Source organism: Vanessa tameamea, chromosome 24, assembly GCF_037043105.1.
Source record: "Vanessa tameamea isolate UH-Manoa-2023 chromosome 24, ilVanTame1 primary haplotype, whole genome shotgun sequence".
Taxonomy (NCBI): Eukaryota; Metazoa; Arthropoda; class Insecta; order Lepidoptera; family Nymphalidae; genus Vanessa; species Vanessa tameamea.
This window is the reverse complement of record NC_087332.1, coordinates 2,917,850-2,935,268: the sequence shown is the minus strand read 5'-3', so window position 1 is coordinate 2,935,268 and position 17,419 is coordinate 2,917,850. Positions and strand designations below refer to the sequence as shown.

The 17,419-nt window shown below is 31.3% G+C and overlaps 1 protein-coding gene across 1 annotated transcript in view; it reads left to right on the top strand.

Moving 5' to 3' along the window:
- LOC113398107 (uncharacterized) overlaps positions 1-11,391 on the top strand; it is a 63,544-nt gene extending 52,153 nt beyond the window's left edge. Inside the window, exons 2-9 of the mRNA XM_064218818.1 lie at positions 1,452-2,156; positions 2,659-2,778; positions 3,146-3,344; positions 6,929-7,019; positions 7,625-7,724; positions 8,939-9,107; positions 10,061-10,280; positions 11,328-11,391. Of these exons, the coding sequence (XP_064074888.1) occupies positions 1,535-2,156; positions 2,659-2,778; positions 3,146-3,344; positions 6,929-7,019; positions 7,625-7,724; positions 8,939-9,107; positions 10,061-10,271 (1,512 nt within the window). The 5' untranslated portion in view covers positions 1,452-1,534 and the 3' untranslated portion in view covers positions 10,272-10,280; positions 11,328-11,391. The remainder of the gene's footprint in view (positions 1-1,451; positions 2,157-2,658; positions 2,779-3,145; positions 3,345-6,928; positions 7,020-7,624; positions 7,725-8,938; positions 9,108-10,060; positions 10,281-11,327) is intronic.
- The last annotated feature ends 6,028 nt before the right edge of the window (positions 11,392-17,419 follow it).

The following is a 17,419-nucleotide window of genomic DNA, read 5'->3' as shown; positions in this document are numbered from 1 at the left end:
TTGTTGTTGCTTATCACCTAACAAACATCTTATTAATTAATGTTTTAAATAGTAAAACAAATGACGTTGCAGATTACGTATCATAATTATTAATATTTTTGTTAGCGTGCTCGAGTAATACGACTAACACCTTCTTCAAGTCTGATATGTTCAACGATGGTGATTTCATTACACAGACACTAATATCTCACCGACCGTTTTAACGACCGTACATTATTTATTTATTTATTTGGGAAGCCAACGTGATATACAATGTATCTAATTCTATATATAGATCGAGTCTTAGAAATATCACAATGTAGAACATTCTTATAGGCTAACTCATCATGAATCACAAAAAAAAAAAACAAAAAAGACTACTGTTCCTATTGAAGAAGAAATAAATTACAATAAAAAAAATATTCAAATTATAATGTAAACATATAAGAAAAAATAACAAAAAATTTATACAAAAAAAAATTGGCCAAAGAAACAAAAAAATTTAAATACCTCTTATGGCAAACAAAAATATGGCATTGAAACATTGTTATGGTAAAAAATTCTTCTATTTATTGTTTAAATTTCAATTCAGAGTTATAAAATATATATCAGCCTTTATAAAAATTGATTTACAGATTTTTATAGATCTTATAAAGGAGCAGATTTGCCTAAATTAGTTTTACTATTTCCATATTGAAAGGTTTTTTTATGCTTATTTTGGCCTCTAATTATATTTTAATATACACGGAAACATTGAATTTCGATTTAACAGTAATGATACCGGCTTTATTAGAATCAAAATTATGAAACGATTTCATTTTTAACGGTCGTTTGACACTATTCCAAAATAGTTTCATAGTTATAGGAGTAATCGATGTCTTAAATATAATAGGAAAAGACGCGCCAGCCGGACGTCGACGGTTTTAAAAAACCGATTTACGTTATTGCGATTATCCACGCGTGTAGAATCTTGATAGCGGATAGGATCATGAAAATATCATTAATGTAATCGATTCAGTACCTTCTCAGGAATTTGAGCGATACTTTCAAAAATAACTACGTACGTTGAAAAGCGACGGGAAATATTTTCATCTTTTAGTTGATAGTTGAAGAGATTTGTGGGCTCAAGTTAAGAATTGTGAATATATCGTAAACATATAATTTAATATCAAGAGCGAAATATGTTTATGTATTTTGAAATAAAATTGCAAATCTGGACACTTCACTAGCGAACGGTAGAATTTTTTTATTATTGTACAATGATTTATAGATCCCAAAAAGACAGTAATTATATTATATTAGGACTCTTCCTTAGTACAAATCCTACTTAATACAAAGATATTATTTTAGTATGATCATCTATTTTATGGCTCAATTTATACTCTTAAGACGATAGCTATGATGTTTTAGTAAAAATAATCTTAAAACTAATATTTAAATTAATATTAATCTAAATGTTTCTATTGTTACAGAATTTATTTACGGTGAATAAGAAATACAAATCGTACTCGTCTAATCAACTTTCGGTGATGAAGTTTAAAAACTCGGCGACAATATGTATTCGATTAAACCAAGTCAAAAAATGTTTAGGAGAAAAGAATGGAGGTTCACAGACAACATCGTCGCAGCAACATTGTATATATTCATTATTATAGCTCTAGGCAATGGCCAGACTATAGACAGAGATGAATCGAGTAAAATCGATACTATGCAAACAGATTTAAGTAATTTAGATAGTAATGTAGAATCTAATAATTGCCATAGCTGTCAAATTAGTAATAGTAATTTAAATAATAACGTAATTAATGAAAATAAAGATGATCCAAAGGATAATAATATACTTGCTGATATAATAGACACATTGAGCACGTTCTCAGAAAAATATGTATTTGTAAATAATACGGAGAAACAGTTACAAAATATACTAGAGCAAGTGCTAGACGATTCACTTAAAAAAGATAAGTTTGAAATATTCGAAGGCGTTGAAATTAAACCTATTAATGAGAAAAATAAAACAAATCAACCAAAAGATGAGTTAGCAATAAGACGAGAAGGAAGAGCATTATTCAGTTCATACACTTATGAATACAGATTGTTTAAGAAAATAAAGAATTTCATCGATACACATATATTATCAATAAACCTACCAAAAGCGGCAAGACTCGTAGGATTCAGGTGTAAGTAAATAATTTTGGTAATTTATTTCAAGTAAAGTTATTAGTTTACTGATAGCACGACATTTATGTTTTTAATATTCCATGTGAGGCACAATCCAAAGTTTGGTAGTAAGTATGGTGGTAAGTATTTTGCAATTTATGCCACAATCTTGTAGTAATTCTCTCTTGTTGATGGTTAATTTAAATGCGAGTTGCACTGGAAACTGTAAGCGTTAAAACTCGAACAGCATTCCCGTCGGAATTATGGAGTGCATAGCCTGAGACGAAGAAGACGATAAAATTACATTATCTTTATCTTTGCAGCTCCTTCCATTTTGCTGTCTCCCACATATGTTTATTTAAGGTGCTTAACTTTAAGACTAACTTTAATGACATTCTTATTTGGAAAGTAGTGCTTCTATTAAAAACATTATAATTGTCTTTAACTTAAATCCAAGTTTTTAAACTTATCTTATTTTATAAATACAAATTTAAGATGTTTAACAATACTTTTTATTTACAGCTTTCGGACTAAAGAAGTTTTTTTTACCTTTGCTTATCGGTGCTCAAGTTTTCAAAAGTATACTACTGGCCATGTTCTTACCAAGCATCTTGGGAAGTTTTGGCAAAATACTCGGCAAAGGTGAGTGAAACTTTCTAAAACTTTCTTAATTAAATCAACACAAAGTCAAAACTCGATACCGAACTTCAAATCTCAAGTTAAGGTGACAGACTCTAACTAAATATTGTCTGGAAAACTGGTAAACTTTTAATTACTGCATGTCAATTAAGTTTATAAGGATCATTTGCGACCCTTCTTTCTAATTTACACTGTCAATATTATATTAACATTTTAAATTCCAATTTATATAAATTTAAGTGTATATTATAATAAAAACTGAAATTCAAAATTAGCTAAAGATAAATAATTATACTTCAATGAGTATGTTTTTTCAAAAATGAATGCTTACAATAAGCAGCAACGTTATATAGAATATTAATATTTCTAGGTATTTCCCACCTATCAGCAGCTTCCAGTCAAGCTAGCTATCCACCAGCCAACGGTGACGACCAAACCGCATACAACAATGAAAATAAAGACTTCATGGGATATGAAACGAATCCAGCTGCAACATTTGCTTACACGCAGGATGATATGTATGGAAATGAGAATGACGTCAATGATCTATCTAATGTTGATATGTCAAGGTAAGCTGAAAAATTTAAATATGGAATTTTAAATATTATAATCAGAACTTTGGACGGATAGATGGCGCTAGTTGTCGATTAAATCGCGCTATTGTTTGTATCATATCGATTTATAATCTTTCAACGTATTTACATAATGTACTACTAGACGCTTTTAACCAGCAACTTAAACTTAAGACCGGCAGAGAGGCCAGATAATAGTCGATTATATATCGTTAAATTAACAATAACAGTTGCTAACAATTTATTGGTGGAGTTTAGAAATATCAAGGTCGATCATGTACAGCGATCAAGTTGCCCCGTTGCGTGTTGAATACATACGTGACAAATTTTAATCCAGGATGTATACGTGGTTTCCTCCGTATGTTTTCCTTGAGAACCGAGTGAATGAAATTGGATTTGAATTTATAAACATAACATTACATTAGCAGCCTGTAAATTTCCCACTGCTGGGCTAAGGCTTCTTCTCCCTTTGAGGAGAAGGTTTGGAGCAGATTACACCACGCTGCTCCAATGCGGGTTGGGGGAATACATATGTGACAGAATTTCGTTGAAATTAGACACATGCAGGTTTCCTCACGATGTTTTCCTTCACCGCCGAGCACGAGATGAATTATAAACACAAATTAAGCACATGAAAATTCAGTGGGTTTGAAACCGAAATCATCGGTTAAGATGCACGCGTTCTAACCACTGGGCCATTTCGGCTCTCGTATTTATAAAACATCACATATATCCACGCCAAAATGTAACCGATATATAACAAGTGACAGAACTAAACGCGATGTCTCCATATTTTTTTTTCATAAGATATTCACTCCACACGATTTATTTCTAGCCACGTCCCTGGGGTCACTTTTCCCTCGTAACTTCCGTAAAATGTAGGCCAAGATCATAAAACATGATAATCTCTCCATTCCTAAGTTTTACTGCTTATGAATTAATATAAAAAAAAATTATTTGATATCTAATATTTTGAAACGTTAATTTTGTTTATTTTATGAATATAACATATTTCTCATAGCTATTGTTTTTAAGAAAACTATATCATAATTCATATTATAATAGCAAAAATATGTTTCCTTTTAACGTATTTCACCATCATGAGTAGGCTTTACGTTTCTCGTAAAATTTAAATTAAGTTTTTTTAAGACACCGCATAAATTCATAAAGTACTAGCCGTGTACCTGATGTAATATCCTATGGAAAACATTATTCAAATACTCACTGAATTTTTTTGATAACTGGTTTAACTCATACCATTTTCATCGTTACTTTGCTCATCCCACTATCTTTATGATATATAACATATAATATACATATATTAGTCTTATATGTTATGGTTTTAACAAAACGGTATTCTTAATAATATTAAAAATGCCAAAGTATGTTTGTTTTTAACTCTTTTCACCGTTACGAAATTTTGCACATGCCTCAGGGTTACAGAAAATGATGAGGGTACCCAATACCCGCCTTTCCCCTCTTTAACTACAGGCGGGAATGAGTAGGTGATATCTTTATCGCCTACTCAGTGGAGTTAGTTTTAATTGATATTCACGCAAGTTAAATAATATATCTTATTTTATTTAATTATCATGGCTATGTAAATTGGTGTATTATATTGTAACATGATGATACAAAAAATGTTTCATGATACTACTTGTATAAAAATATTTAATTTTTTGATAAAATAAACATTTTTGTAATTATATTTCACTTGCTATTTATCATAATGCATTCAGCAAAAAAAATCCAAATGTTAATAATATAATAAAGTAATTAATATAATTTGCGATTCAACGGAGAAATGCTGCTAGCATTCTTGCCACCATTCCACGCGGTCAAGATTTATACAGTAACTATTTTTAATTCATATTTGTATATGTTTAAGCACTTAATGTTATCAATACTTGTAATTGGCTGATGACTTTTATTAAAAATAAGTCTATTCAAAGGGAGTCTATAAATAAGGGATTTGATAAGTTGGAAAAGAAGGACACATCGAAGTGACAACCGAATATGCCAAACTTTATTGTCTAACAATGCAAATGTTTTGGAAACAAATTGAATCATCAAAACCAGACAGTGGACAGATTTTATTCAATTTAGTAATAAAAAAAATCGTATCTTTATTGGTTTCAAATTGGATTCAATCGATTTTATTTATAATAGGCATAGGTTCCACAGTCTAACTATACATTTAGGTGTAAATAAATATTAGGTATCGAATTATTTTGATTATTCAACGCACATCACATGACAATCACTTGATGGTAGAGCTGGGTAGGTACTAACCGTTTCACGTATTCGCTTAATCGCGACAAAAAATTGAGGTTAGAATTCTAAGAAACTGAAAATATGAGTTCTTTAGAAACATTTCTGAAGGTATTACCGATTTGCTTCTCCAACTAAACGTAAATATTTTACCAGATACAATAATAGCCTCAAGGGTTATGATCAAATATATAACTTTTACGCCGTTTGACGGCCCCTTTAACGTAGAATTATTGAGGCTTTTAAATATAATATTATAAAAAAGCCTCTTCAGAAAACACACACAAATATAATTCATCCCTTTTCTGAAAAAAATGTATTCTAGATACAATTTACAACTTTAATCGATATTACAATGGACCTCAGTCGTAGAACAAACGACCATTTTCATGTTAAAAAAACTTCGAATAATGTCATGGTATAAATAAATATAGACCCTGAGTTATACAGGGTTGAATGTTAACCGAAGATTGCAGAATTGAGAACATCGTATAGAAACCTATATTTATACGATAAATATATATTTACATATATTATACAACGATGTTGATAATATGAGTAACTATTGTTGTGCTTGTCAAAATAATCTTCATTATGAACCGTTGGTTACTTTGCGTTTCATTATTTTAATAATCTTTCAAAATTAAGTTTATCATTCCACTTAAATTTGTAGAGTATTATGATGACCTTCGTAGTTGAGTAGGGTGTACACCGGTTTTCATGGGTACGCCACTCCGAGGACCCGGGTTCGATTCCCGGCCGAGTCGATGTAGAAAAAGTTCATTAATTTTCTATATTGTCTTGGGTCTGGGTGTTTGTGGTACCGTCGTTACTTCTGATTTTCCATAACACAAGTGCTTTAGCTACTTACATTGGGATCAGAGTAATGTATGTGATGTTGTCCAATATTTATTTATTTAGTTTACAAGACTTCTCTTCGATTTTAACCGATGATTCTGAGTGCATCCTCGATACAAGCACCACTCGATTCATGTACTTCATTTATATTTATAATTCATCTCGTGTTCGGCGGTGAAGGAAAACATAGTGAGTAAACCACCACTTGCAGTGGTTGATAAGAATCTTCCACATGGATCCAGTACCCACTTTGAAACAGCGTGATGGATGAAGCCTCAGATCTATTCCCCATAAAGTAGAGTAGGCCTTCGCCACGTTAACAAGCTGTTATTTTATTTTTAATTTAGATTTTTACAAATTAATGTGACCACTTCTCAAATTCCTTAAAAATCTTTATATTCCTGATCTTCCTATAAAAATATTGTTATATTAAAATATTGTTTTATTTTCAGGTTTGGCGTCGGAGGTCAAAAGGTTTCCTATTTACCAAGCAAGAACAGTTACTACAAAAATCAAATGACAACAACGACCAATAATTATAAGGTAAACTATACATATAATAAAATTGGAGTATCTGTTCGTAATATAAAAATAGCAGCTTTTTACTAAATGACATGCATTTACGCGGTACACATACCAAATAACATTTTTTTATTTTTTGTCTGTCTGTTTGTTCCGACTTATTTCTGGAACGGCTGGACCGATTTTGACGTGACTTTCACTGGCCGAGGGCTGAATTAATAAGGAGTAACTTAGACTACAAAAATAACTTTTCTGTTAAAATAAAATTAAAAAACGTGCACAAAGTCGTTGGCATAGCTAGTTTAAATCGAGAAAAGATCCAAGATGCCCCTGTGATTGGTATATGTCAAACTTTATCGAAAATTGAGGATTCATACCTGAATTTTCATTTGATTAATTTGTATTCTTAAGTCATCTCGTGCTCGACAGCAATGGAAAAGAAATGTGTGCTTGCGTTTATCGGATGACAATTTGTCTCAAGTTTTCCTACTGGTTCTCGACGAGAAATTTTTGGACTTAATCCAAAAATAAGACATTTTCACACTGTTTGTTTATGTTCTCTTAGCTTTAAAAATGTGCGCCAAAGATGAATATGATAATGAGAGGATTTTATGGTTATTTTTCAGATATTCCAGAAGATTCCGGCTTCCTCGATGATCCTGAGCAATTATGACCCGTTCTATTCACCTTTGCTTTCACGTCTGGATGGAATTTTCGCTAGACTTGGTAAATGAATACAAATCTTAATTATATGATCCACTAAAATAACCAATTTCGATTAACGAAATCAAACTCAAACCTGAATTTAATATTAAAGCGCTTAGTTTTATTAAGTTAGAACATCGGTACGAGAAAGTAAACAAGACAAAAGAAATTTAAAAGTTTTTGGCAAAATAAATATCAAGATAAAACGAAATCAGTTCCAATCATTCCTTTAATGTTGTTCAATATTACGCTTAAATAAATAAATTATTATTATATAAATTATTATATAATGTAAAAAAAGCTGGCACAAAATCGTTATAACACAAACCGTAATCACAAAATTCTTTAATCTGACCAATTTAAAAAGTTATATTATTTCATTACCCTAAAATTTCTTGTTACGTAGAATTGCTTTGATGCCTCAAATTCTAATAAGATCCCTCGTATCCCTCGAACAATTTAATTTGCAACCATTTTTGCGTAACAATTTCTCCAGTATAAATAAAAAATAATGTAACTGTATGAGATTTACGAAGATATTAATAATAAATTTACATATTATTTATTGATTCTCTATTGAACGCCAATATTTGAAACTAAATTTTACATTAACAAAAGTTAATATCTTCATTTAACAACAACAATACCAGCACCACTACGACCAGTGGTATTGTTGATCATAGGGCTAAATACAATTTTACGGTATTAGTCGGGTTATTTTTTAATTAAATAAAGAGCAGAGCAGTATGCTTTCGCAACCAACCCTGGAAACTGAAATGATATGTCCCTTATAATTCTTCAATCTGGACAACAATACTAATTTTATTGCTGTTTGGCGCTAGGATATTTGAGTGGGTGGTGCCCAGATTAGATTAGAGTAAATCTTTCTTACAAAACGTATATTCTACTACTAGAGCCGAGATGACCCAGTGGTTAGAACGCGTGCATCTTAACCGATGATTTCGGGTTCAAACCCAGGCAGACACTACAGAATTTTCATGTGCTTAATTTATGTTTATAATTCATCTCGTGCTCGGCGGTGAAGGAAAACATCCTGAGGAGACCTGCATGTGTCTAATTTAAACGAAATTCTGCCACATGTGCATTCCACCAGCCCGCACTGGAGCAGCGTGGTGGAATCTGCTCCAAACCCTCCCCTGAAAGGGAGAGGAGGCCTTAGCCCAGCAGTGGGAAATTTACAGGCTGCTAATGTAAAATTTAATGTAATTCTACAGGACTAGCTCCAACAGAAACAACTACAGAGACAGACAATATGGTAATCGGAGGACAAAGTGTCAGTGACGTCAAACTTGAATCTTGTAGAGAACAGTTAATATGTTTAATGTACGCCAGCCCGGCGAAGTACGCACCGTATAGCAACTTGGTATCAGCGCAGTTGAGCAGGTAATAATTTCTCCCTATAATATTATATTACACTCAAAATAATATAACGTTACTTGATAGGATAACCGATGAATTAATTTGAGAATATTTTAACGTATACTTGGATAATTTAACAATTCTATTTTCAAATTGTGATTGTTATATAATTCTAATCAGTTTTAATTATTCGTTTTTCGTACAGCGTATTTATATATGACTATATGAAAATCTTATACTTTATTATTTGACTAGTAACACCATAATTTAATACATTTTTGGACGAATATATATATATATATATTCGTTCTATAAAATTAATGAAAAATTGGACTAATTAGCTATTCTATACTTCTAACAAATTAAAAGTAATTATCCAAATCCGAATTAGTCCAACTATCTCGTTTTATTTATGATAATATTTAGAATTTACAAAAAAATCATAAAATTTTCGAAATAATTCGTTAAACCCTTGTCTGTGTCAAGCAAATAATACATTTACGAACCGACTAATCCCATACTAGGCTCGTATATTCGCGATATATCTGCGTTTGATATGATAGCCAGCCGAATAGATACATCGCTTCAAAGAGGCCTGTCGTAAGCAGTTATACTGTTTTGATAGGCAGAATAGGAATTGTATAACGTAATTGTGACGATATTCCAAATCTAGACGTTAATGTCAATCCACAAATTGTTCAAAGCAAACATTTCAGTTTATGTATGTACACGTTGAAATGTGAATTTCCCTGCGAAACGCAATATACTCGAGGCGCAATTGTTGCATTATGAAATCTGATGTTCAATTAACCGAGTATTTTTTGAATTTGGAAGATTTTATCATATTAAAGTATATTTAAAATAAAGGGAACATGTTTAAAGATTATTTGGACAACATGAGAATAACATTTCAAGTTTACATTTGGATGGAAAGTTTGTGACTTAAATGCTAATCAAAATTATAATTTATATTACAGAGAACTAAACGAGCTACGTCGTCCGGTTTCTGATAATCCAGAAATTTTGCGTTTCTTCCGTTATATGCGAGCTGCGAGACGTGGCCAAGAAGGCACGGATTGCATGGAAGCGCATCCAGCTTGTGCTGTCAACACTAGCCCGTCACATACGATGATAGCTGCATACCACGACATAAACAAGCTCGTTACAGCTAGAAAACTAAGACACTAAGACACTAAGGTACATACATACATTATAGAAGCGAAAGTGACCCTGTCTGCGTGTTATGATTTCTCAGCTAAACAACTGAATTGATTTTAATGTATTTCTGACGCCCCAGTTTGAGCTTTTAAGACGGAATAGATGGAATGGATAAGGGATTGTAAACCAGTTCTTAATAAACCGCAATATCTCCTTTACAAAATGTCTCAAAGTTGAGAATTTGTGTTAATTCCTCTAGCATTGTGCGAGAAACTATGTTTCAATGGTATACAAAATAAGCAATCCACACCATAATATCAACATAACGTATGAGTACTCTAGTTAGTCACGAAATTAGTTAAGGATTTGATAGCGAATCCTTTAAGATGCCACATTAGGTAATTAAATATGAACTCTATGATATAGTAAATAGAGTAGATTATGTAATGATAATGCACTTAACTTTGCGGGTCGCTGTTAAGTCTTTGAATGAGTTAATTTGATTGTATGCAGACCACGTGATATTACCAAAGCTTGTTATGCATAGTATGAATAATTACTCATTACAATTAACCTTAGGACGGCATATAACAAAATGGATCGTTTGTTTGGCCACAATAATCACTGCTAAGTTACTATTGACTTCCTTTATACAGAGTATTGAAGGTTATTATGTGCGAGTTGCAGATATGTTATTTATACCTGTTTCAAAAATATTTATGTCATTTATATCATCAGTTCAGCAGCAAAAGACAAATGAATCTGAATTGAGGACCTCTGTGGAACGCCCAGGGCTCCACAGATCTATTAAGACATAGGACAAGACTCAATTATAGTTCAGACAGATATTTCTCTGCAACATTCGTATTCCAAATTTAAAAAAAAAACATAAATAAGTCAACTTCGAATTATATTTGTTTATGATTGAATCGATCGAAGGCCTTGCTGAAATCCGTATATACTCGTCTGACATGAACTGGTGCATTAATATCAGCTATTATTCATAATTTTAATAGTAAGAAACAAAATTACTAGATGCTTATTAATATTTAAAAAACATGACATAATAACTTTTTATCGTTACAGAAGCCAGAAAAAAAATGCAGTTAAAGAGTGAAGCATCATATAATGTTCCAAGTAATAGCTGTGTGCACGTCAAGTTACAAACAATGTTAGTTATTTGCGCCAACACTCCGGAACAATATGCCAATATTAATATTCAGCAAAGAAGAAACTAACTACTTCTCTACAATGTTATTACTATTACATCAATAATATTATTTTAACATATTGCCAAAATTCTGTTGCACTTGCGTTTAAGATTTGAATTTTGTTATATAGGGCATTTCGGTTCTAGCTCAATTGAATCTATTTTAATAAAAATATCGGATGTTTAATTTATTTACTAAGTATTAAATGAAACAATGGAAAATTATATAATTTTAAATGAATATATTTAGAATAATAAATTAAAGTTGAATTAAAAAAAAAAACTTAATAACAAGCTTTTATTTAATAAAACTAAATCGTTTAGTAAGTATACTAGATTGTATTGTTAGCAGCTCCAGGAATGAGAGCAAATATTCTTTTACAAGATGGATCGCGTGAATCCGGGTCCAGGTGAAAGATTTAATTTTAACATACAAACAGGTAAAGTTAAATAAAAGCTTGTAAAATAAGGGAATACTGGGTTTTATAATTATAATATAATTATTCAATTAACCTTTATATAAGAAAGGTTTTATAAACATTTTAGTTTTTAATTAATTTATTCACGATTGATTTTTTTTAATGTTATGTCTGTTATTTATTGTCTGTTAGTGTGAGTGGTTGTTATTTATTTATTATTTAATTTTAAGATTTGTTTTATTATTTACTAAGCGATGTAAGTATCAATTACAATCTATTTTTTCTTCTGATTTATAAAAACGATTAAACACTGGCTACTTTTCAATATTTAAACAAAAAATATCGGTCCAAATTTAAAAATGTGAGACGGAAAACGATATTGTTTCAATATTTTTTTTATTTTTTTCCCTCACATATGCCTGAAAAACAAAAAAAATCATTATGAAACTTGTTCTGCAGATTATTTTAAAAATATAATCGTTTACTTAGCTTTCCCAAAATGTATAAAAACTAGGAATTTATTTCAAATCAACCGAAATAAAATTATCAGTAAGGACGCTGGTGGAAATTCGTATTCGAACATGACCGAATTCGTACTAAAGGTCGCTCTTTAAAATTCCCACAAAATTGATTGAAAATAATAACCAATGTAAAAAAACTTACATATTTACTTAACTTACTTACTTAATACAAATTTAAAATAAAATTTAGATACATAAACAGTTCAGTAGCTAAGTTACAATTAAGATATTTTGTATTATCATTTTAATCCTGTGCACGTTATTTACGAAGAGGATTCTGAAAGAAGAGTTGCTTTCTGTAGATTCATGCTTAATGAGGATTTAGAAGATGCATCTTTTTTGAAAAAAATCCTCTGGACCGACAAATTCAAATTTGATCAAAATGGTATTACTAACTACCATAATAAATTTTATTGGAGTGAAAAAAGAGGCCAAAAGGGTCACAACGCCGTTTTTCGGCGTATATAGGTTATTATATAGGTACAATTTTATATGTATTTAATGTATTTTTTAAATTCTTTGAATAAAATAAATGAAATGATTTTTGTAATTACGTGCCCATAAATGTAAAATATTTACCTTTTTCTTTGACTTGTTATTAATTCTACTTCTGTTTATTATTAAAGTCATAGTTTTAAAATAAATATTTATATTAAAACAGACGAATTGTTTTTTTAATTTTTTTCACTTGTATTAATGAAAATGGTAGAATTAATTGTATTAATTACATTTCAGGGCTTTGTGCCAGCCCGTCTGAGTAGGTACCACCCACTTATCAAATATTCTACCGCCAAACAGCAATACTAAGTATTTTTGCTATGCTAAGAATATGTATGATGCGTTTGATTACGTGTGTGTTTGTGAGTGTGCATTTATATATATATTCGTATGTTTGTGTGATTTTATATTAACATAGGAAACTTTAATCGCAAGTAAAAACATACATCGCTGTAATTGAAAGCAGAAAACTCACAAATAAAAAAAAATAGATTTTCGTTTTTAATATAAGTAACATAATATTTATGTATCTATAATATCAGTTACCAAAATCGTCTCAAACTAGACAGTCTGTCATGTGTGAACTTCGCTAATCATTTATTTGTGATATCATCTGATGCGTGATATCCGAGCGAATAGGTAAGGTAATTCAATGCTTTACATAATAACATTAAGTCAAGAGACATCGACGTCAAATCACGTATGAAATAAGATAAGAACACAGATCAATGAACTAACACAAGTATATTAATCTTTATCATTGATTTTCGTGAATGTTGATTTATATTAAGTAAACCATTAAACGTAATATAAAGTAACGCCCTGTAAATGGCCCACTGATGGGCTAAGGCCCGTTCGAGGAGGATCCGTTCCGTTTTGAGGAGGTTTGGAGCTTACTCCACCATGCTGTTCTAATACTGGTTGTAATTGGACACTTGCGGGTTTCCTCGCGATGTTTTTTTTTCTTCATCGCGGAGATCGAGGTGAATCTTAAGCACAAATCAAGTACATGAAAATTCACGCGTTCTAACCACTGCGCCATCGCGACTTCAAAATCAATATAACTGGGATTAGATTTCAATTCATAATTTCAAATTCAACGGCCTGAACGCTGAACTGAGAAATATAGTTTAAAAAAAAAAAGTCATATGCGACAAAAAAAATTGTGACTGTTTTTACCCAAAAAAATTAATATTTTACAATTTTTTTTATATTATATCTTCAGCATCAACTAAATTATCTATTAAAACCTCAATGAGCTAAAAGACGATATATCTGAAAATTGGTAAGGAGTTGAGTATTTTGCTCTTCCCAGAAGTAGCTGCAGCATTATGAGTAGGTCCTGTTTCCGTGTTATCGTAATATGATCGAAATTACAGGACACATAAACTTTGAAAAGATCAGGTAAGAAGAATTTTCTTTAATTTACAGAAACATAAAAAAATCGAAATTTAAATCGGTTCATCCGTTTCAGATGATACAATACCACAGTCAAACACACAGTTACACATATGAAACTTATATACTAATAAATAGGAATTTAAACTTTGTGCGTTTAATTATCTGAAGTGGAATATAACCATAACCACTACTTATTATAGATCTCTGTGCAGGTATTCCAATCATCAGATATTCTACCGCCAAACAACAGTACTCAGTATTGGATACTGATATATTATAGTATTAAAGTTGGTGGCGCATAGGTGATGTAAGGAATGGTTAATATTTCTTACAGCGCCTTTGTCTATGGTGACCACTTACCATCAGGTGGCCCATATGCTCGTCCGCCAAACAACGCCATAAAAAAAAAATTATGTGTTCCGGTTCGAAGGGTGAGTTATTTAATGTAACTACAGGCACAAGGGACATAACATCTTGGTTCCCAATGTTGGAGACCAATGACGATGTAAGGAATTGTTAAAAGTTCTCACGTCGCCAACGTCTAATCATGTGACTATTAACAGTTGATCCAGATGAAAAGATACGCCTAAGTATAACACAATAATATAATAATTAGCTATAAATATTTTGTCACTGTTAGCACTTAAGCCGTTTGCAGTATCACCAGCTCCAATTACGACATATTTTGACATTGGCCGTAGCCGCAATGCGACTTGCAATAAATATTACACGCGGTAACAGTTAATGTAACCCTGTGGTTGGATATCATTAATTCATTAGTTAATCTACACTGAACATCTATATTGCTGTGTTCTTGGTGGAAGGATGAGGGTCTCACTGTAATAACAGATACGAAGGAACATATACATATTATATATTTTAGATTCATGGTTGCCATCGTTTATGGTGTAATTATAGCCTATTTCTATTATCATATGCTATCAAATAAACCATTAACCCATTTGTATTCCTGAAACAATAAGAAATATATTATACTGCTCAAGGGTTATAAGGACTCCCTATTAAGATGAAAAATTCTCAGGTATAAAGAATGAAGGGATTTTTTTATTCAAGTAGGCAGACAAATTGGCCACTTGATGATAAGTGGTCACTATTAGAGATTATTCATATCAATACGGCACCGTCCACGAGAGCTAAGATGTTATGTCTCCTGTTATTGATAGTTGTACAGGCGTATTCACTCTTCAAACCGGAACACTACTATAGTAAGCATTGTCTCGGTAGAATATCTGATGAGTGGGTAGTACCTACACAGATGGGGTTGCATATAGTTTTGATAAATAATGTTTGATAGCAACTAATCCAGAAACCAGGAATAAGATGCGTAATTAATTTTAATTATTCCACTGTAAATTTTTCTCATAGTTTTTTTTTTTTATCAGAACGGTGTTTAGTTGTATTGTTGTTTTTCGTGTCTGGGATAAGGCAAGGCCCTTATTGATTGGTTACCTCCAACCATAGACTGTAGACATTATAAAAAAATATGTTTAATATACTTTCAATATGACAAGCAATGTATCTGTATATAATGTACATAACCATTGTGTCACTGTATACATTGGCTCAGTTTTGAATATTAATTGTTCCGTTCCTATAATAATTAAATAATCAACAGACGTCACGATCACACCAAGCAAGGTAGTTAACGTTCAAAAATAGCTGTTGCTCTACAATATGCATGACCGAGTGTGGGACGACGACGCTTTAAATACAAATCGATTATAAATACACGTGTATACTTTAACTGTTCCTGAATCCTGAAAACTTACAAGTACAATGTTTTGAGAGAAATGTTTTATATAATGAAAATTTAAACAATCGCATTACAAATCCTAATCCTATATATAATATAAACGCAAAAGTGTATGAGGATGGCTGGACATTGGACGGCTTTGTTACTCTGTGACGCAAAAACTACTGGACCGATCTGCATGGAATAGTGATAACTTATACCATGTCGTAAGACAAAGGCTGTCTAACTATCCCCAGCCTCCCCACACACGCATGACGCAGGCGTAGCCGCAAGCGGAAGCTAGTTATAGATATAAATCTAAAATTGAGTTTATTTATTTGTTTGTTTGTACCGTTTTCACGTTCTACATACTCAACTGATCATCAAAAGAATAAACGTTGTCAAAAGAACAGAAAATTACATACAATAGTTAAACATAAACGGCCATCTCTCGCGCGGGCAACGGCAAGTGCATGAACTAGTGTATCATATTCAAATAAATCGCTCTAGAAAACAAATCGTAAACGTTAATTGTTTTGTTCTAATTAAACCGTTAAATAACAATTGTTTATATATTAACTCATAACTGAAAGTGAATGGCGTAAGATAGGGTTCAAAGCGCTGAAAGATGTAATAAAGCCTATCGTTATTTTAACAATAATTTTTTTAATCTTGCCAATATTAAATAACCGAAGATCTCAAAAATAATCTTGATACTTTAAATTTAATTAAGTTATTGTAGATAGTACTTTCATCTACGTGATTACTGTTTGCAGCATGAGGTATCCCCGTTAGTTTATTTATCAATATCATAATGACCAATGACCATCAATTAAATGAAGGGTAATTAATCCACCGGCGAATGAATTCGTAATGAAGATAAAAGCCTGCCAATTTTAATATAATATGTATTAAGTATGAATAAATATATAAAGTATCAAAATCTTTTAGTCCGAGTATAGTGAAGGTAGACGAAGATCCGGTTTGCCCCTACTCTTACCACAGTAGAAAGTTGACCTTCCTTAGAAAAGTATTTATTCCATTTTAAATTTTATAATGATCCATATAGCGCTCATTTTGCTTTGATATCAGTCATTGACATGTAAACAAACAAACAGTATCTGCACGGTTGAAATGAACTTTATTTATATGAGGAAAAGGTTTAATTTTAAATAGTGATCATTTTGTCTTAATTTTAATCCACGGTGCATAATCTTGGGTAACACTTAGTATGTTTTTCGGTTAGTGGCTCAATCGTTATGGGGTTTTTGATATGTTGAATCATAAGATGATCAAGGTCAAATTACGTCATACTAGTGTGATACTGTGACTTTGAATGTTTATTTAATTTAAATCCTTATTTTACAATTGTTTTT